General features: G+C 50.9%; 6 protein-coding genes across 6 annotated transcripts; 3 read left to right on the top strand and 3 right to left on the bottom strand.

Moving 5' to 3' along the window:
- Window positions 1-213: 213 nt before the first annotated feature.
- Window positions 214-2175, bottom strand: N7537_009868 (uncharacterized protein; the record flags this gene model as incomplete). The annotated part of the gene is made up of 2 exons (XM_056900922.1): window positions 214-1507; window positions 1562-2175. 2 exons carry the CDS (start codon window positions 2173-2175, stop codon window positions 214-216), a joined length of 1908 nt encoding a protein of 635 aa, XP_056749590.1.
- Window positions 2176-3052: 877 nt separating this feature from the next.
- On the bottom strand, window positions 3053-4162 carry N7537_009867 (putative RNA binding protein Rnp24; the record flags this gene model as incomplete). Its single annotated transcript, XM_056900921.1, has 1 exon — window positions 3053-4162. The coding sequence occupies one exon, from the start codon at window positions 4160-4162 to the stop codon at window positions 3053-3055; it is 1110 nt and encodes a 369-aa protein (XP_056749589.1).
- Window positions 4163-4382: 220 nt separating this feature from the next.
- On the top strand, window positions 4383-5519 carry N7537_009866 (uncharacterized protein; the record flags this gene model as incomplete). The annotated part of the gene is made up of 3 exons (XM_056900920.1): window positions 4383-4477; window positions 4534-4650; window positions 4710-5519. The coding sequence occupies 3 exons, from the start codon at window positions 4383-4385 to the stop codon at window positions 5497-5499; spliced, it is 1002 nt and encodes a 333-aa protein (XP_056749588.1). The 3' UTR covers window positions 5500-5519.
- Window positions 5520-6404: 885 nt separating this feature from the next.
- N7537_009865 (exosome non-catalytic core subunit RRP4) lies at window positions 6405-7679 on the top strand (the record flags this gene model as incomplete). The annotated part of the gene is made up of 2 exons (XM_056900919.1): window positions 6405-6616; window positions 6713-7679. The coding sequence occupies 2 exons, from the start codon at window positions 6405-6407 to the stop codon at window positions 7677-7679; spliced, it is 1179 nt and encodes a 392-aa protein (XP_056749587.1).
- Window positions 7680-8498: 819 nt separating this feature from the next.
- On the top strand, window positions 8499-10122 carry N7537_009864 (IFRD domain-containing protein; the record flags this gene model as incomplete). Its single annotated transcript, XM_056900918.1, has 2 exons — window positions 8499-8689; window positions 8856-10122. The coding sequence occupies 2 exons, from the start codon at window positions 8499-8501 to the stop codon at window positions 10120-10122; spliced, it is 1458 nt and encodes a 485-aa protein (XP_056749586.1).
- A 496-nt stretch (window positions 10123-10618) lies between these two features.
- On the bottom strand, window positions 10619-13548 carry N7537_009863 (oxysterol-binding protein related protein OSH3; the record flags this gene model as incomplete). The annotated part of the gene is made up of 2 exons (XM_056900917.1): window positions 10619-13465; window positions 13513-13548. 2 exons carry the CDS (start codon window positions 13546-13548, stop codon window positions 10619-10621), a joined length of 2883 nt encoding a protein of 960 aa, XP_056749585.1.
- Window positions 13549-13864: the final 316 nt, after the last annotated feature.

Raw genomic sequence — 13864 nt, 5'->3', positions numbered from 1 at the left:
GGCTAGAGAATGTGTGGATGCTTGAAAAGAAGAAAAAGATAAACCAAAGTGAACCAAAGACCCCTGTAGATCCTGGTGAGGTGAAAGAAAACTGAAAGAAAATTGAGAACAAAGAGAGAATTGGTGGAAATTGAAGATGTGGTGAGATCCAAAAAAAAAAAGAAGAGAGAAGAAGAAGAAGAAGAAGAAGAGAAGATAAGAGAAGATGATTTATCACTGCCCATAATATTGACTGGATTGTTGAGGATAGTAGAAGGTCGTGCCTGGCGGTGTCATCATCCCACCCATGCCAACCACACCCCCAGGCCCAGATCCCGATCCCGGTCCCGGTGCGGGACCTCCGTACACATTATTGGTATCATAAAAGTAGACGGTGCCCCCAGACTCATGAGCAACAGTACCCGGTGGAGGGGGCTGCTCCCCAGCTAAATAGGGCATTGCTTGCTGGCCCGGGAAATTTGGCGCAGAGGCTCCGGGCCCAACGGGTCCATTGTAACCCGCATAATCGGGCCCTGAAGGTGGGTAATACATGCCCGAAGGATAACTCGGAGGGTAGAAGCCAGGCTGATGGTAATTGTAGGGTTGGAAGGGCGGTGCGTGAATCGCCCGCTCCGGAATCTGGGAAAGCGGAGTGGCCGAAGGCTGACTGGGTGGGCCATGGGCTGGAAGAGGGACTTGGTGGTGGAAAGGCTGCTCATGCTGGGGTTGAGGCGGGTTGAAAGCAAACGGGAAAGTCGCTGGGCTTTCAATGTCCGCAACGGAGACGGTCTTCTGAGGACGAGGTTGGTGCATAGGGATCGGGGCGGGGCGGCTTTCGCGATAGGCCGGGTGAGGAAGGGACATAGCCATTGCAGGTCCAAATGGTGGGATCCCGACAGGCGGACGAGGTGGAGGGGGAAGGCGGACAACGGGCTTGGGGTCGGTGGGAATTATAGGTCTGGAGTAGACAGACCCAGCAGGTGACGGCCACCCATCCTGTGAAGGCGGCATGCCAAATGAAGATCGACGGCTGACAACGCTAGGCGTGTAAGAGGAGTTGGGGTAGTAGCTGGGACGTCGTCCACTGTACCAGCCGCCACCACGACCACCTCGACCACGAGAGACTTGGTTCGGCCGCAACGCGCGGGGGATGAATATAAAGGAACGTTCAACCGAGGGGAATATGTATCGGGGCGGCTGGCTGGGAAGAGAAATTCGAACCGGCTTGTCGCGTCGCAAGGGGGGTCGGTGTTGAGGTAGCCGGGTGTGGAGTCTCTTGGGCACGGAAGAAAAATGAATTGGACTGGCCATACCAGGCAAGGAAACAACGACAGGTACATTCCCAATCAACGTAGTGCTAGAGAAGGACCGGTTGGGCGGGGACGATCTAGGGGCGGTGGGGACGGATGCGCCAGTATTAGGCATCGCGGACGGTGTTGGGCGCTTTGCTGTAGGTCGATCCTCGCCAGCCACGGTATCGTGGAGATCGTGTGCCCACTGCCCTCCGCTGGCATCGGGCTTGGAAGACCTGAGTCATGTTAGTAAGAAACATGATTGGGGAATGGAATGGAACATAACATACCTGCGAGAGCTGCCATCTACGATCAGGCCGTAGGGGCGAGACTTGCTCTTGAGCCGGTGACCGTTGTCGGTGGATCGCTTGTCATGAAGGAAAAAGCTGCCGCGGGTGGGAACGAAGGCTGGGTTCTGCTCTCGTTCCTTGACATACTTTTCATTCTCACGGCGCTTTCTGGAAGCCAAATTGTTTCGATTTGGCTCGGTTGGAGGGGCGGAGGGTGTTCTTCCAGGGTGAGCCTCTTGTTGTTCCTTGAGATCGTCGAAATGAACCTCCGCAGCATCGCCCGCACTGTCTGAGATCTTCAGGCCGTTCAACATTGCCTCTGTATCTGAAACGGTTGTCTTGAGTCCTCGCTTTTCAGGCGATACAGAGCTGCTCCGTGTAGATTTATCCACCCCACGACCGTTGACCTTGCCCGCCTTATCCAACGTAGAAACCTCGTCCTCGCTCTCTTCGCTGACTTCTCCGTCCGCATCTTCGTCCTCTTGGTGACTGTCAGCCGAGCCTTCACTCAAAGAGTCGTCTCCCATGTCCCCAGCCATTGAACCCTCTTCTTCGCCATCTTCCTCCCGTCTCTTTCTGCGGCTAGCCCCGATATGACGTCGAAGAGGAGCCATGTCGAAGACGCAAGGGATTAATCACTTGGAGGGGAGGCGTAGATGTTCTCTGTTGACACACGCTTGAATTTGTGGTTATCGGGACCGGGTTGGCTTAAAGAACGGAGTATGTTGAAACAGAGGGCGTTGAAGGAACGATAAACCAGTGGAATAGCAAATGAAATCAGGAAAGATCAAAATAGTAAGATAGGCTAGAAGGAACAAAAAGACACCTTGTGCAAGAAGTATAACCAAAATGAAGAGAAAGAAGAGAAAGAGTAAGGGGGGAATAAGAAAGGAGGTGCAGCCAAAGAGAGATGAGAAGTACAGAGACTCGAGTACAGAGAAAGGGCATGACATCGCGGGAGACGTCAGGCCTGATCGGGCCTAGTTCAGGCGGTGAAGCTTGTTCTGCCACGACCGGGCCTAGAATTGCTTTCTTAAATGTTACTTGATTTGGTTAGTGCCTGGCAAGCTAAATATTGACATCTATGGATAGAAGGCTTGATTATAAATATTGAGATTGTGTGAGAATTTTTGCTTGATTTTTGGTAAATTCGAGGTTGCGCTCTAATATGCAGGCCGGGATGTTGTGATATCCGGAAGTATACATGCATTTTTTTTTTTTGCGCATTCCACTGCAAACTGTGCCACCGAGTAATGAACTCGATGATCATGAATATCTGAGAGATCGTACACATATTGAAAATTATGACCCAAAGGTCCCGTTTGAGTCACAGGGTAGACCACGGTCGGAGTTTGATCCCAATGCCACCTTCGATTGCAGGCAGATCATTGACAGGTATCAGAATTTCACTGATACATATTGTGTATGAGATGATTGAATGGTGCTGTAGAAAGACCGCAGATGATACTCCACGAATCGCAGATGAGTAACTTAGTCGAACGTGGTCTTCTGACCTTGGCCCTCGACAATGGCACCACTGAGCTTCTGGACAGTTTCCTTGGAGTAGCGAGAGTCATCGATGGATTCACGTCTCTTCTTGTGTCGGGTTCTTTCTCGTGATTCGCCATCGACTTCGGTAATAGCGGGTTCATCCTTCTTCTCGGCGTCTTTTCCAAAGCGCTTCTTGTATCGTGTAGACGCATCTTCGGCAAATTCCATTCGCATACGGCGGCCCATAAGCTGGTTCACCCAAACCCTTTGCATCCGAGGCTTTAGCTTCTTCGACTTCTTCTTCTTCTCGGATGCGGAGTCGGAATCACTGTCGGAGGAATCCTCTTCGCCGTCATCCTCCTTGACCAACATGAATCCTCTCACCGCTGCTTCTGCGGCAGCGAGTTCTTCAAACTCCACCCACGCATAACCCTTGCATTTTCCGGTGTCTTGGAAAGTCGCCATATGCACGTTGGTAACAGTCCCGCATTTGCCGAAGTTTTCTTCGAGGTTTTCCTTGGTCACATCGAAGCTCAGGTTGCCGACGAAAATCCGCTTGGAAGGGGGGTGGCCAGACTTGGCTGCACCCGCAGCATTCTCTTGGGTTTCGGATTTCTCAGGGCGACCTTCAAAGTTGTTTGCATCCTTGATAAGCACGCGGCGGCCGGTCATGAGCTGCTCGCTTAGGCCAATTGCTTCTTGCAAAGACTTCTTGTCGGTGAAGTCGACATAAGCAAAGCCTCTGTTCTGTGACCTCCCAAATCTTTCGGGGCCCTTGGGGAGATGGATCCGAGTGATATCGGATTCGGAGATGTCGGAGTTGACAGTGAAGAACATGCGCAGCTCTTCTTTGGTCACAGTAAATGATAGGTTTCCAATCCAGATACCATATTGGGACCGCTTCCCCTCTGTTTCGGCTTCTTTGGATTCGGGTTTGTTGGACTTGCTGGACTTGGGTTTTTCATCATCACCCGCATCACCTCCTTTGTTCTTTTTCGCTTTGCGCAGGGCCTTTTTTGAGACTGGTTCGGGTGCAGAGACATCGATTTCAAGCTCAGGACCGTCCTGCAGCTTGCGCTTCTTTTGACTGACTTCGGTGAGTTCCGACATGATGCGACTGGTATAAATAGTGTGATGATCACTAGAATAATGGTCAATCTATCAAAGTTCTAAGATTATTTCCGGTCACAAGAAATCAAAGCAATAATTTAATTTTTTTTTACGGCGGCCAGGACCCGCCTCCCACGCAGCCCGATCCGCTTCTTGGCGCGAACGCGCAGGGTGACCACATCCCCTTCATCTCTTCTGAACTTCTCTCCGCCATAACAACATGGCAGAACCAGACGACAACCGTGTTACTGAAAGTTTGCCAAATGCACCAACGGCTGCACCAGCTCCTGCAAAGCAATCAGTCCGGTCATTCAAGTACGAGTCCTCACAATCAGCCTATCGGACAATGCTGACTTCTCTTTTCTCTCTAGGAAGAAATATGCCAAGCTGAAAGTCAGGTTCGAGCTAGGAACTCGAGAGAGTGAGAGTTTGATCCGGGAAGAATTGCGCATAGAGGACCTGTCCAAGCGCATTCAGGAACAAAACGAGTATGGGACTTACAAATCCCCTTCCCCTGTATGAATGATTGCTAATGCCTTGGTTTCAGTCAATTGCTTGAGGTTCTCCTCGAGTTCAACGAAAGCCTACATGTTTCTCCCGACGTGCGATTCGATCTGAGCATGCCAACCGACCCTCCCTTGCTACCTACTGCCGAGCAGGAAATTGTACCTTTGATCAACGATGCAGCACTAGCAAAACAAGCATGGAAGGAAGCCAAAGCTGGCTTGACTGCTGGTAGCATTGATACAAGTGCTTATCGTATCATTGAAGACAACATCAAACGAAACAAGGCGTTTGCACCAGCCCAACAGTATAGCACCCTGTCACAGACCCACCACATCACGACAGACGCCGTTGAAAAGAAGCCCGACAATGATTGTGAACGCCAACTTGGATACTTTACGCCCGAGCATGAGACAGAGTACTATCTCGCCTTGGACGCCAAGCTAGGCGATGAGGCGGCTGCTACGCAGCTCGCACGCATTCCAGATCGTCCCACGTTTGCGGAGCGTGAGCGGGATCTTTCCATGCGGAATCCCGCATCGGTATACAACTGGCTGCGTCGCAACCAACCGCAGACTCTCCAAGATAATGAGGTTGCCTCTGAAAAGTCTGCATCACGACCTTCCAATCAGCGATCTTCCAAGCGAGCGCCGGCTCAACGCAAGGATGAGGACATGTATGATGAGGATGGGACAGAGGCCCAGCCTACTCCTAAGAACAAGCGCAAGCGTGAAGAGGATACTGGTTATAGACCCAAGGGCGGTAGCAGCCGGTCGAAAAAGAAGAAGGAAGAGCCTACTTCCAACCCAAGCAAAGTGGCCAAAAAGCCTTGAGCGGTTGCTTTATAAAGGGATTTCATTTTTGTGTATTAATACTGGCGTTGGCTTGATTCACTGGTTTCAAATGACATGGACGGATAATTAGCATTTTCAATCTAAGATAATAGTACGAATATGTAGTCTCCATGAGATATCAGGGTAAGTAAATACATTCTGAAATTAGGTACATTTTGTATGGTGTGCCTATACAGAATATACCTACAGGTAGGATACAAAACTCATATGTAATAACCAATTTTCATCAACCCTAGAGCTTGCTAAAAGATCAATAAAAGTACTAAGGTATGGAATAAGTATAAGTAAATCGTTCTACACTGAGATCCACATACGTACAAAGATTTTACATCAATTGAGAGAGCATTGAACTTGAATATTCCGTTTAAGTATGTTGTATATCTTACCGATATTCATGCCAAACTAATTTAAAACCTTTTCAATGATATTTTATATAGACCTATAATCTCATGTAGCTACATACATGTATGTATATAGGGAGTTGAGAAAAAGGTAGATATTATGAATTTTATACCATATGTACTCTTTGTATGGGAACACTATACAAAATGTACCGAATACTTCGTCGTCGCCAATAGGCCGAAGTGTTCGAATTTGGTAGGCGACCCCATCGACAATATTGAATCTGCGGGGCTCGTTATTCTCTGGATCTGAAAATAGAAGTCCTTTAGAGGAAGCGTTGATAAAATATAGCCGACCAATACAAGCCTTAGGACTGTACCTCCAATCCGTGCTTTCTCTTGTAAATATTGTAAATATCCTTGAAAGTTTATGGCTGTGGTGGAGCTATCACGTGACCTTGATTTTCTTCCCTCGAGCAACCCATCTGGATGCCTCCACTCCCATTTGGAAGTCAACCGCAATCACAGACAACATCCTTTGCAATGGCAATTACTATTCTACCCCCGGTGGTAGAGAACGCCCATTTCTATGAAGTCGACTCGGATGACGACATCTCCATGGACTCTGAGGAGGACGTTGAAATGACTGGCATTTCCCGGCCTCATAAGCGACCCCGGTTACAAGGAAACTCGAATATTGGCACAGGAATTGTCACACCAGGCGAAGTGGTCACAGATGATCCGCAATGGATGAGGTTGGTGCAATCTTGAAGACTGCGGAAAAAAAAAACAAATACCAAAACCGCGGGGCTCATATTGTCATTTTTTTTTTTAATACTAACAATCTACAGAGGTCACGGCACCTATATGAACCCGCTCTCGACATCTATCATTGCCACCGTTGCCGGTACAGTTCAAAAGACAAATAAGCTACTCTCTGTTCACCCTCTGCGCGCCCGCTATACCCCCGAGATTGGAGACCTCGTCGTTGGCCGCATTGTTGAAGTGCAATCACGACGTTGGAAGGTCGATGTTGCCGCACCGCTACTTGCCCAGCTCCCTCTTTCCGCAATCAACCTGCCCGGTGGTATTCTGCGTCGACGAACAAGCGCCGACGAGCTCCAGATCCGAACATTTTTCAGCGAAGGCGATCTTGTAGTTGCCGAAGTGCAGAGCGTACACCAGGATGGGTCGGCGTCACTACACACACGGTCCCTGAAGTACGGGAAACTGCGCAACGGTGTGTTCCTTGCCGTTACAGGAACTGGCGGCAGTGGAGCGTCTAGCTCTAGCGTTAAGGGCGGTGTTGGGGCTGGGAATTCGGCTTCAGGCAGCGCGTTGGCTGCTCCTGGTGGCTCTGGTACTGGCGGTGTAGTGCGGTCTCGTCGACAGGTATGGACGGTTCCCGCTGCCAATGGTGGTGGTGAGGTGAATATCATCCTTGGAGTGAATGGGTACATCTTTATCTCCAAGCACGCCGATGGGGACGATGCCGCATCCTCAACTACGGAGAATGTCTCCATTACGCGCATGGAAGAGATGGTGTCGAGTTCAATCTACTCTAGTCAGAACGACGATATCTCACCACAGACCCGTCGGGAGATTGCACGGTTGGCACAGTGTATTCGGGTTTTAGTACAGAGCGGAGTGCGCGTGGATGAAGAGACGGTTATGGGTGCTTACAATGCTAGTCTGCAGGTGGATTTGGAGATTGGGGACGATGAAGACGACGAAGATGAATGGCGACAGGAAGGTCGTGAGTATTTGGAGGGCGCCAAGGCCCAACAGATCCTCGAGTTGGTGAAGCAACAGCTGTAATGGGTTCTACCTGCTCGGATGTATGATAATGATACCCCTCAAAGATAAAAGGGAACACTTAACAGGCGTAATGTCAAAGTCCATGTCCAACAGCCTGGGATTGCAGATATCACTATATCACTATATCAATCCGTCTACTCTGGAGTAGATGGAAGGATCCCACAGGTCTTGTCTTGTAGTCTACTGATGTGTCATAGCTTTGACAATCTTGGAAGTAGAAACCGTAAGTGGACCAAATCGGCCAATATAAGCCAATTATCAAGGCCTATGGGATCAGATCTGCCCAGGTGTATTTTGTAACGTATGACTTGACATGGGCTGAGCCATGAGTGCTCTCGAAGACAAATCACTAGAGTATAGTTCAATCGAACAATCGAACAATCGAACAATCGAACAATAGGCAATAGATATATCTGATTGGAAATTCCGACAATAGCCTGGAACAATGCCTTGTTCAATGCCTTCAATGCCTTCAATAAATAAATCAATCAATAAATCAATCAATAAATCTGTGGAACAAAATGTAAACGCAGCCATCTGATAGGCTTACATACGCAGTCACGAGTCAACCCATTTACTTCGTATTATTCTTGTTCTTTGTTTCTCTCTCTTTTCTTTCCTTTACTATACTCGAATCCTTTTGAGAACATGCCCAATCACTTACTTCTTTCTCTTCTAATTCTCGACTATTGTCCAGTACCCATAGGTTAAAAATAACCTTTTCCTCAGCTTGATCCTCTCCTACTACTCCCCGTACTGGGTTCCCCAATTTATTCCATCTTTTTCAAAGAACTTTCTTCCTATCATCTCATAGTCAAGATGCCCGATCTACGTCGCCAGATCTTCGAGAGCGGCAAGACTGTCTCACGCAAGGCAGCGTCCCGTGAAGCATCCCGCACCAACTCCCCCGCTAGTTCGAAGCCGACCTCGCGTCAGGGTTCCCGCAATGCCAGTAGAGCTCCTTCAGACGAAGAAGACTCGGGTTTCCTTTCTGATGAGACATCTATGAGGTAAGCGAATATAACCCCTTGCAGCGTTTTCTCTTTCTCTTTTTCCTTTTTTCCTTTTCCTTTTTTTTTTTTTGTATCTTCACATGGTCCCCACTCCCGTGGCGGGATGATGTCACCAATGATGTCGGCAAGTTTTACAATCAAGGCACTAACCAAGTTGGGATAGTATTGGCAGTATCGGATCTCTCGACGATGAGCACCCCGAACAAGATAATCCCAATTGGGAACAAGAACTCGGCGAGCGTATTCAAGAAATTCTCGATCGCAAGCGCAGCAGTGTCCAAGGCCGCGAGGAGGCCCTGCAGGCATTCTGCCGCCTGACAAAATACCACTATACAGTGGAAGAAATCCACGACGCCGTTCCGGACCTACTGGCGGCATTTGAGCGAAGTGTCCGCACCGAAGTCAGTGTCCGTGAAGCAACCCTTGGCTTGCGCGCTATCGAGTTGCTTGTCATCTCAGCTTTCGACAACACCGTTTACGAAAACACCGAGCCCTTGCTCACCCGTACCATCCGTGACTCCCACTCCCCTCTTGTCAAGACAGCCGCTATTCACTGCCTTGGGGCATGCACTATCTTTGGAGGTGCCGGTGAAGATGGCATGCTTGAACAGATGGGTTTCCTCCTGGACATCATCGCCTCTGACGGCCAATCCATCGATGCCACAGACGACCCCACCATTGTAACCGCTGCGCTCCAGCAATGGGGATTCCTCGCCACCGAAGTCGATGATTTCGAAGAAGAAAGCGAAGAAGCAGTCCAGATCTTCATGGATCAGCTGGACAGCTCCGATTCCAACGTGCAGATTGCAGCAGGCGAGAACATCGCCCTACTCTATGAGAAGAGCTACAGCCCCCAAGAGGACGACGAAGACGAGGAGAGCGCAGAGTCCAACGACAACAGCGACGAGCATGAGCATGAGCACTATCCCACATCCGGTCCCAAGCTCGTAAAACGATACAACGCCTACCACAACACTCCCGAGCTGGAGAGCCAACTTCAGACACTGGCCACCATCCACGGCAAGCAGATCAGCAAGCGCGACAAGAAGTCACTCCACAGCAACTTCGCCTCGATCCTCACCACTGTCGAGAACCCACGTCGCGGTCCTCGCTACAACACCGCCATCGACCAGAACACCAACCGCCATTACGGAAGCACTCTCACCGTCAAGATCGGCCGCCACGGACTCATGACTATCGACCGCTGGTGGAAGTGGGTGCGACTCAATGCTTTGCGCCGTATCCTGCAGGGCGGCTTTTCCGAACACTATTTCCAAGGTAACCGTTCCGTTCTCAACAGTCTTCCTGTCATGATGCGCATGGCGGATCAGGGTCACAACTCGGCGGATCGCCAGACGGCACGCAAGGCAGCCAAGATGCGCAACTCGCGTCGCTGGACTACTTACCAATCCGATGATGAGGACGAGTAAATGAGTACCTGGTATGTTCCATCGGTGATTGCTTAGCAATTGAATGATGAATAAAAGGAGTAATCAGATACTTTTCAGTTGTTCAATTTTCGACATGGGATACGATAGCTTAGGGTTTCATGCCACAAGACGGATTCCAGCTTCTTTTCTTTGATATTTCTCTGTTTTTCTGCTTTCGTGTGTTTTTCATTTGTCTCTGTCCACTTGACTTACTTTTCATCCAACCTTGTACTTGACGAATGATACTCCGCTTTGAGCATTCATTATACTTATGATATTCAATAAACTGTTCAAGTGAACAATAGTCCCAAGGAAAAAGTCCGGATTTATCTTTATATAGAGTGAAGAAGGTCCTGCCCAAAACACCTCACCCACAGAGCTAAGCCCCATCTCTCCTGTATGATGTGCATGTATGATGTGCATGTCCAATAGGATATAACTACTAGAATAATCCCCAAAAGCTTAACCAACATCAACAACCATCCAGTCTAACCCTCTAATCCTCAAACACAGGCACAACATTAGTCCAGCTCCCCCTAGCCCTCTCCTCCCAATATCCATCCTTCCCACCCTTAAGTCGCCAAGCAATCTCCCCATCAGAGTCATCACTAACCCGCGTAAACCAGCGCGGAGTCCAACTCTCCCCAGTATTTTCCATCTCGCGCCTACGCGCACGTTGGCCCTCCTCGAGCTGCACCTTAACCTCCTCCGCGTGGTCGAGGTCACCGTTTTCCAGCGCGCGCTGGTCAGGACGTAGACGGGAGTCCGTGACAGGCAGATGCTTATCCTCGATAGAGGTGATTTCATTCAGCGCGGCGGCAAAGGACGTGAGACCGTAGTGCTTTGGCGCAGAGGGGACGAGCGAGCCGGCGGTCCAGATAGTGGTACCGGTGGGATTACCGTCGCGGGTGAGAGTCAGCGAGGAGGGCCAGGAGCCGGATAAGCCGAGGGCTACGGGGTTATTGTTTGCATCGACGGTGCGGGTGGAGACTTCCTCACTGCGGCCGGAGAACATACCGCCGGCTTTGAAGGTTGAGATAGAGCGGTGGCCGGTGGACTCATTCGTGACGGCTAGCTCGCCGACGGGCTCGACGTATTTCTCGCCTGCGATGATGTTGCGTAGGAATGATGTTGCGGGCGTCCAGCTGTAGCGGTCGCCGGTGCTGTGTAGGGTAATGCGAACGCGACCTTCGGTTGTGATCTCGGCGGATTTGCCCCAGAATTTCTGGCTAGGCATCGGCGATTGCGAGATGCTCCATTCTTTGCTGTCGGCTTGGTAGGCTAGTTGCACCGGCCGGTGTGAGACTTTCTCTGCGATGAAGCGGAAGCCTCGGTCTTCGCGGACGAGCTCGTAGGTCTCGCCTAGCATTGGGTTGAACGGTTTGCGGATGGAGCGCTCGCGGACGCGGTTGCTCGAGAGGGAGGAAACTGCGAAGGCAGTTACGTAGATCAGGCGCTCGACGGGGTCTTTGGATTGGGTGGCCTGGTCAAGCAGATTTGAGTACTCTAGGACCTCGGCGGCGCGTTGCAGGAGAGACATGGGTTCATTTGCGGACACCGGCATCGAGATTGTGGACAAGTCCTTTCCGACGTTCTTGCGCAGGAACCCAATCAAGCTTGGGGGCAAAACCGTTGGGGCGAGGATATTCGCGCGGCGTTTTATGGGGTCTAGAGGCAGCGGGATCAACGATTTGGGTCTGACTGGGAACAAGCCCGATGCGCTGCTGCTTTCCTGGCGAGTTGCTGCCGCGTCAGATTCACCGTCACTGTCAGAGGGGGCGTCGTCCTCAACTTCCTCCGCAGCAGAGGCAGGCCGGTCCTCTTCGGGCCCTTCGTCGTCGCTGTCATGGATGGTTAGGAGGGGAGACCTGTCACCACCACCTCCATCTGTTGCATCAAAGAATTCTTGTGACATGTCAGACTCCATGCTCCGCCGGGGAACCATAGATGGCCGAGGCGGGTGCCGTCGCTCCTTGCTCTCGGTAATCAGCGTGGAGAACTCAGAGACCGCAGCGTCAAGATCGCGTAGTACCGCCATCAAATGGTCATGGATCTCATCCATGCTGTCTACGTGACTAGTGACACTGGCAGGCTTCCCCTTACTGTCAGTTGCAGGCACCACAAGCTGCGAGGAACTGGAGTTCGTGGTCATGGCCGGTGGTCGCTTGCTGTTGGGATTCGACGGTCCACTTGTCTTGCGCTTCCAGAACGGCCGTTTGGCCTCCGCCTCACTAGTAGTCTCATGGGTACTGCGCTGGGGACTAGGGGATCGGCCACGCGAACGAGGCCGGTCGACAGGAGTTGGGAGGGGTGAGGCAAGATACTTGGGGTCTGTATCCTTGGCAAGCCGGCGTATCGCATCTCGCGATCCGGAAATATGGCCAACAAGGCTCTCAACGCGAGTCCATTCACTCTCCTCCGCCGGGGAGGGCTGTGATGGAGCGTACAGCCGCAGCTCCGGAGGGGCGGCTAGACCAGCATTATGTTTGTCCTTGGAAGCTTCTTTGGAGGAAGCTCTCTCGAGGGCACTCTTCCATGCACCAAATTCATGCTCGTTATTAGCACGCAAATGCCAGATCTCAGTACCGGAATCAATAGAGATCTCACGGGACTTTTCATTAGTCGCAACAGCCGCTAGCGAGAGCGGGATCGCGCCTCGCAGTGCGGACGAATTGCGGTCATGATAATATGACAGCGTACACGAAGTAAAGTCCAGCGAAAAGAACCGCCGCGCCCAGCCCTGGTGACGCTTTCGTCGCCGCTTCTGAAGCAGTCCCGTGTGGATACTTTGGTTCGACACGTCGACGTGCTGCGAGTTGAGCGTGGCTCGGCTGTTGCCTCGTCGGCGGGTCTTAGGCTGCGGCAGCGACTCGGTCGATGCCCCTGGCTGAAGGCGTGTGGCAATCGATGCGGAGCTATGTGGCTGAAGGCCGGTCGGATAGGTGAGGAGAACAAGTGTCAAGGTCTTAGAGATTTGTTTGGAGAATGTGTTATCGAAAACGAGCGCATAGTTGCCCCCTTCGCTGAACGGCACATCGTAAGTCCCCTGTGTAATCTTGTCTGCCTCACACTTGCCCGTCCATTTGATTGTTTTGAGCCCAATTCCCGTCAGCTTCTCGATAACGGCAGATTGTTGTTGCCGTGCGCCGGCAGTCGTCGCCGTTGCGGGGAGGTTCTCGGTGGAATCGGTGCTCTGGGAATCGGAGGCAGGAATATGAGTGCTCAGAGCAGATGATTGACCTGGGTGTTTGAAGATGCCAAAGTTGACGGACTTCTTGTGAGGTTGAATACTCCACGAGATGGTGTGGTTGGCGCTGACATTGATCCAACGTACAAAGTACGACTAGAGAGATTAGTTGAGACCAAGTCTTTTGCTATAACAAATCCTACCTTGCTGTGAATCTCCAGCTCTTCCATGGCCGCCATAATTGCGCAGTGAGGGGTTGCAAGAACCGCAATGTGTCCGTCGCGGTCCGGGTGCGGCTGAACGTGGCGATGCGGGGGATAAGCCACACGATGTCACCGGAACATTCGGGAAGGGCAGCTTTTAATTAAAAGGGAATTCAAGGAATGCGATCGAATACAAGGAAATGCGAGGACATGCAAGGACATGCAAGGATATGCAAGTAACTAACAGAGGGGTAGTAAAAGTGGAAGTTGAAACCGAGGCTGATAAGTTCACATGGTAGATCTTTCGTCTCAGTTCTTTCAGCCCTTTTCACCTAGGCACCTACGTAATACA

Source organism: Penicillium hordei, assembly GCF_028827395.1.
Source record: "Penicillium hordei strain IBT 12815 chromosome Unknown utg000005l_segment0_segment0, whole genome shotgun sequence".
Lineage (NCBI taxonomy): Eukaryota > Fungi > Ascomycota > Eurotiomycetes > Eurotiales > Aspergillaceae > Penicillium > Penicillium hordei.
This window is presented reverse-complemented; position numbering and strand designations above follow the sequence as displayed.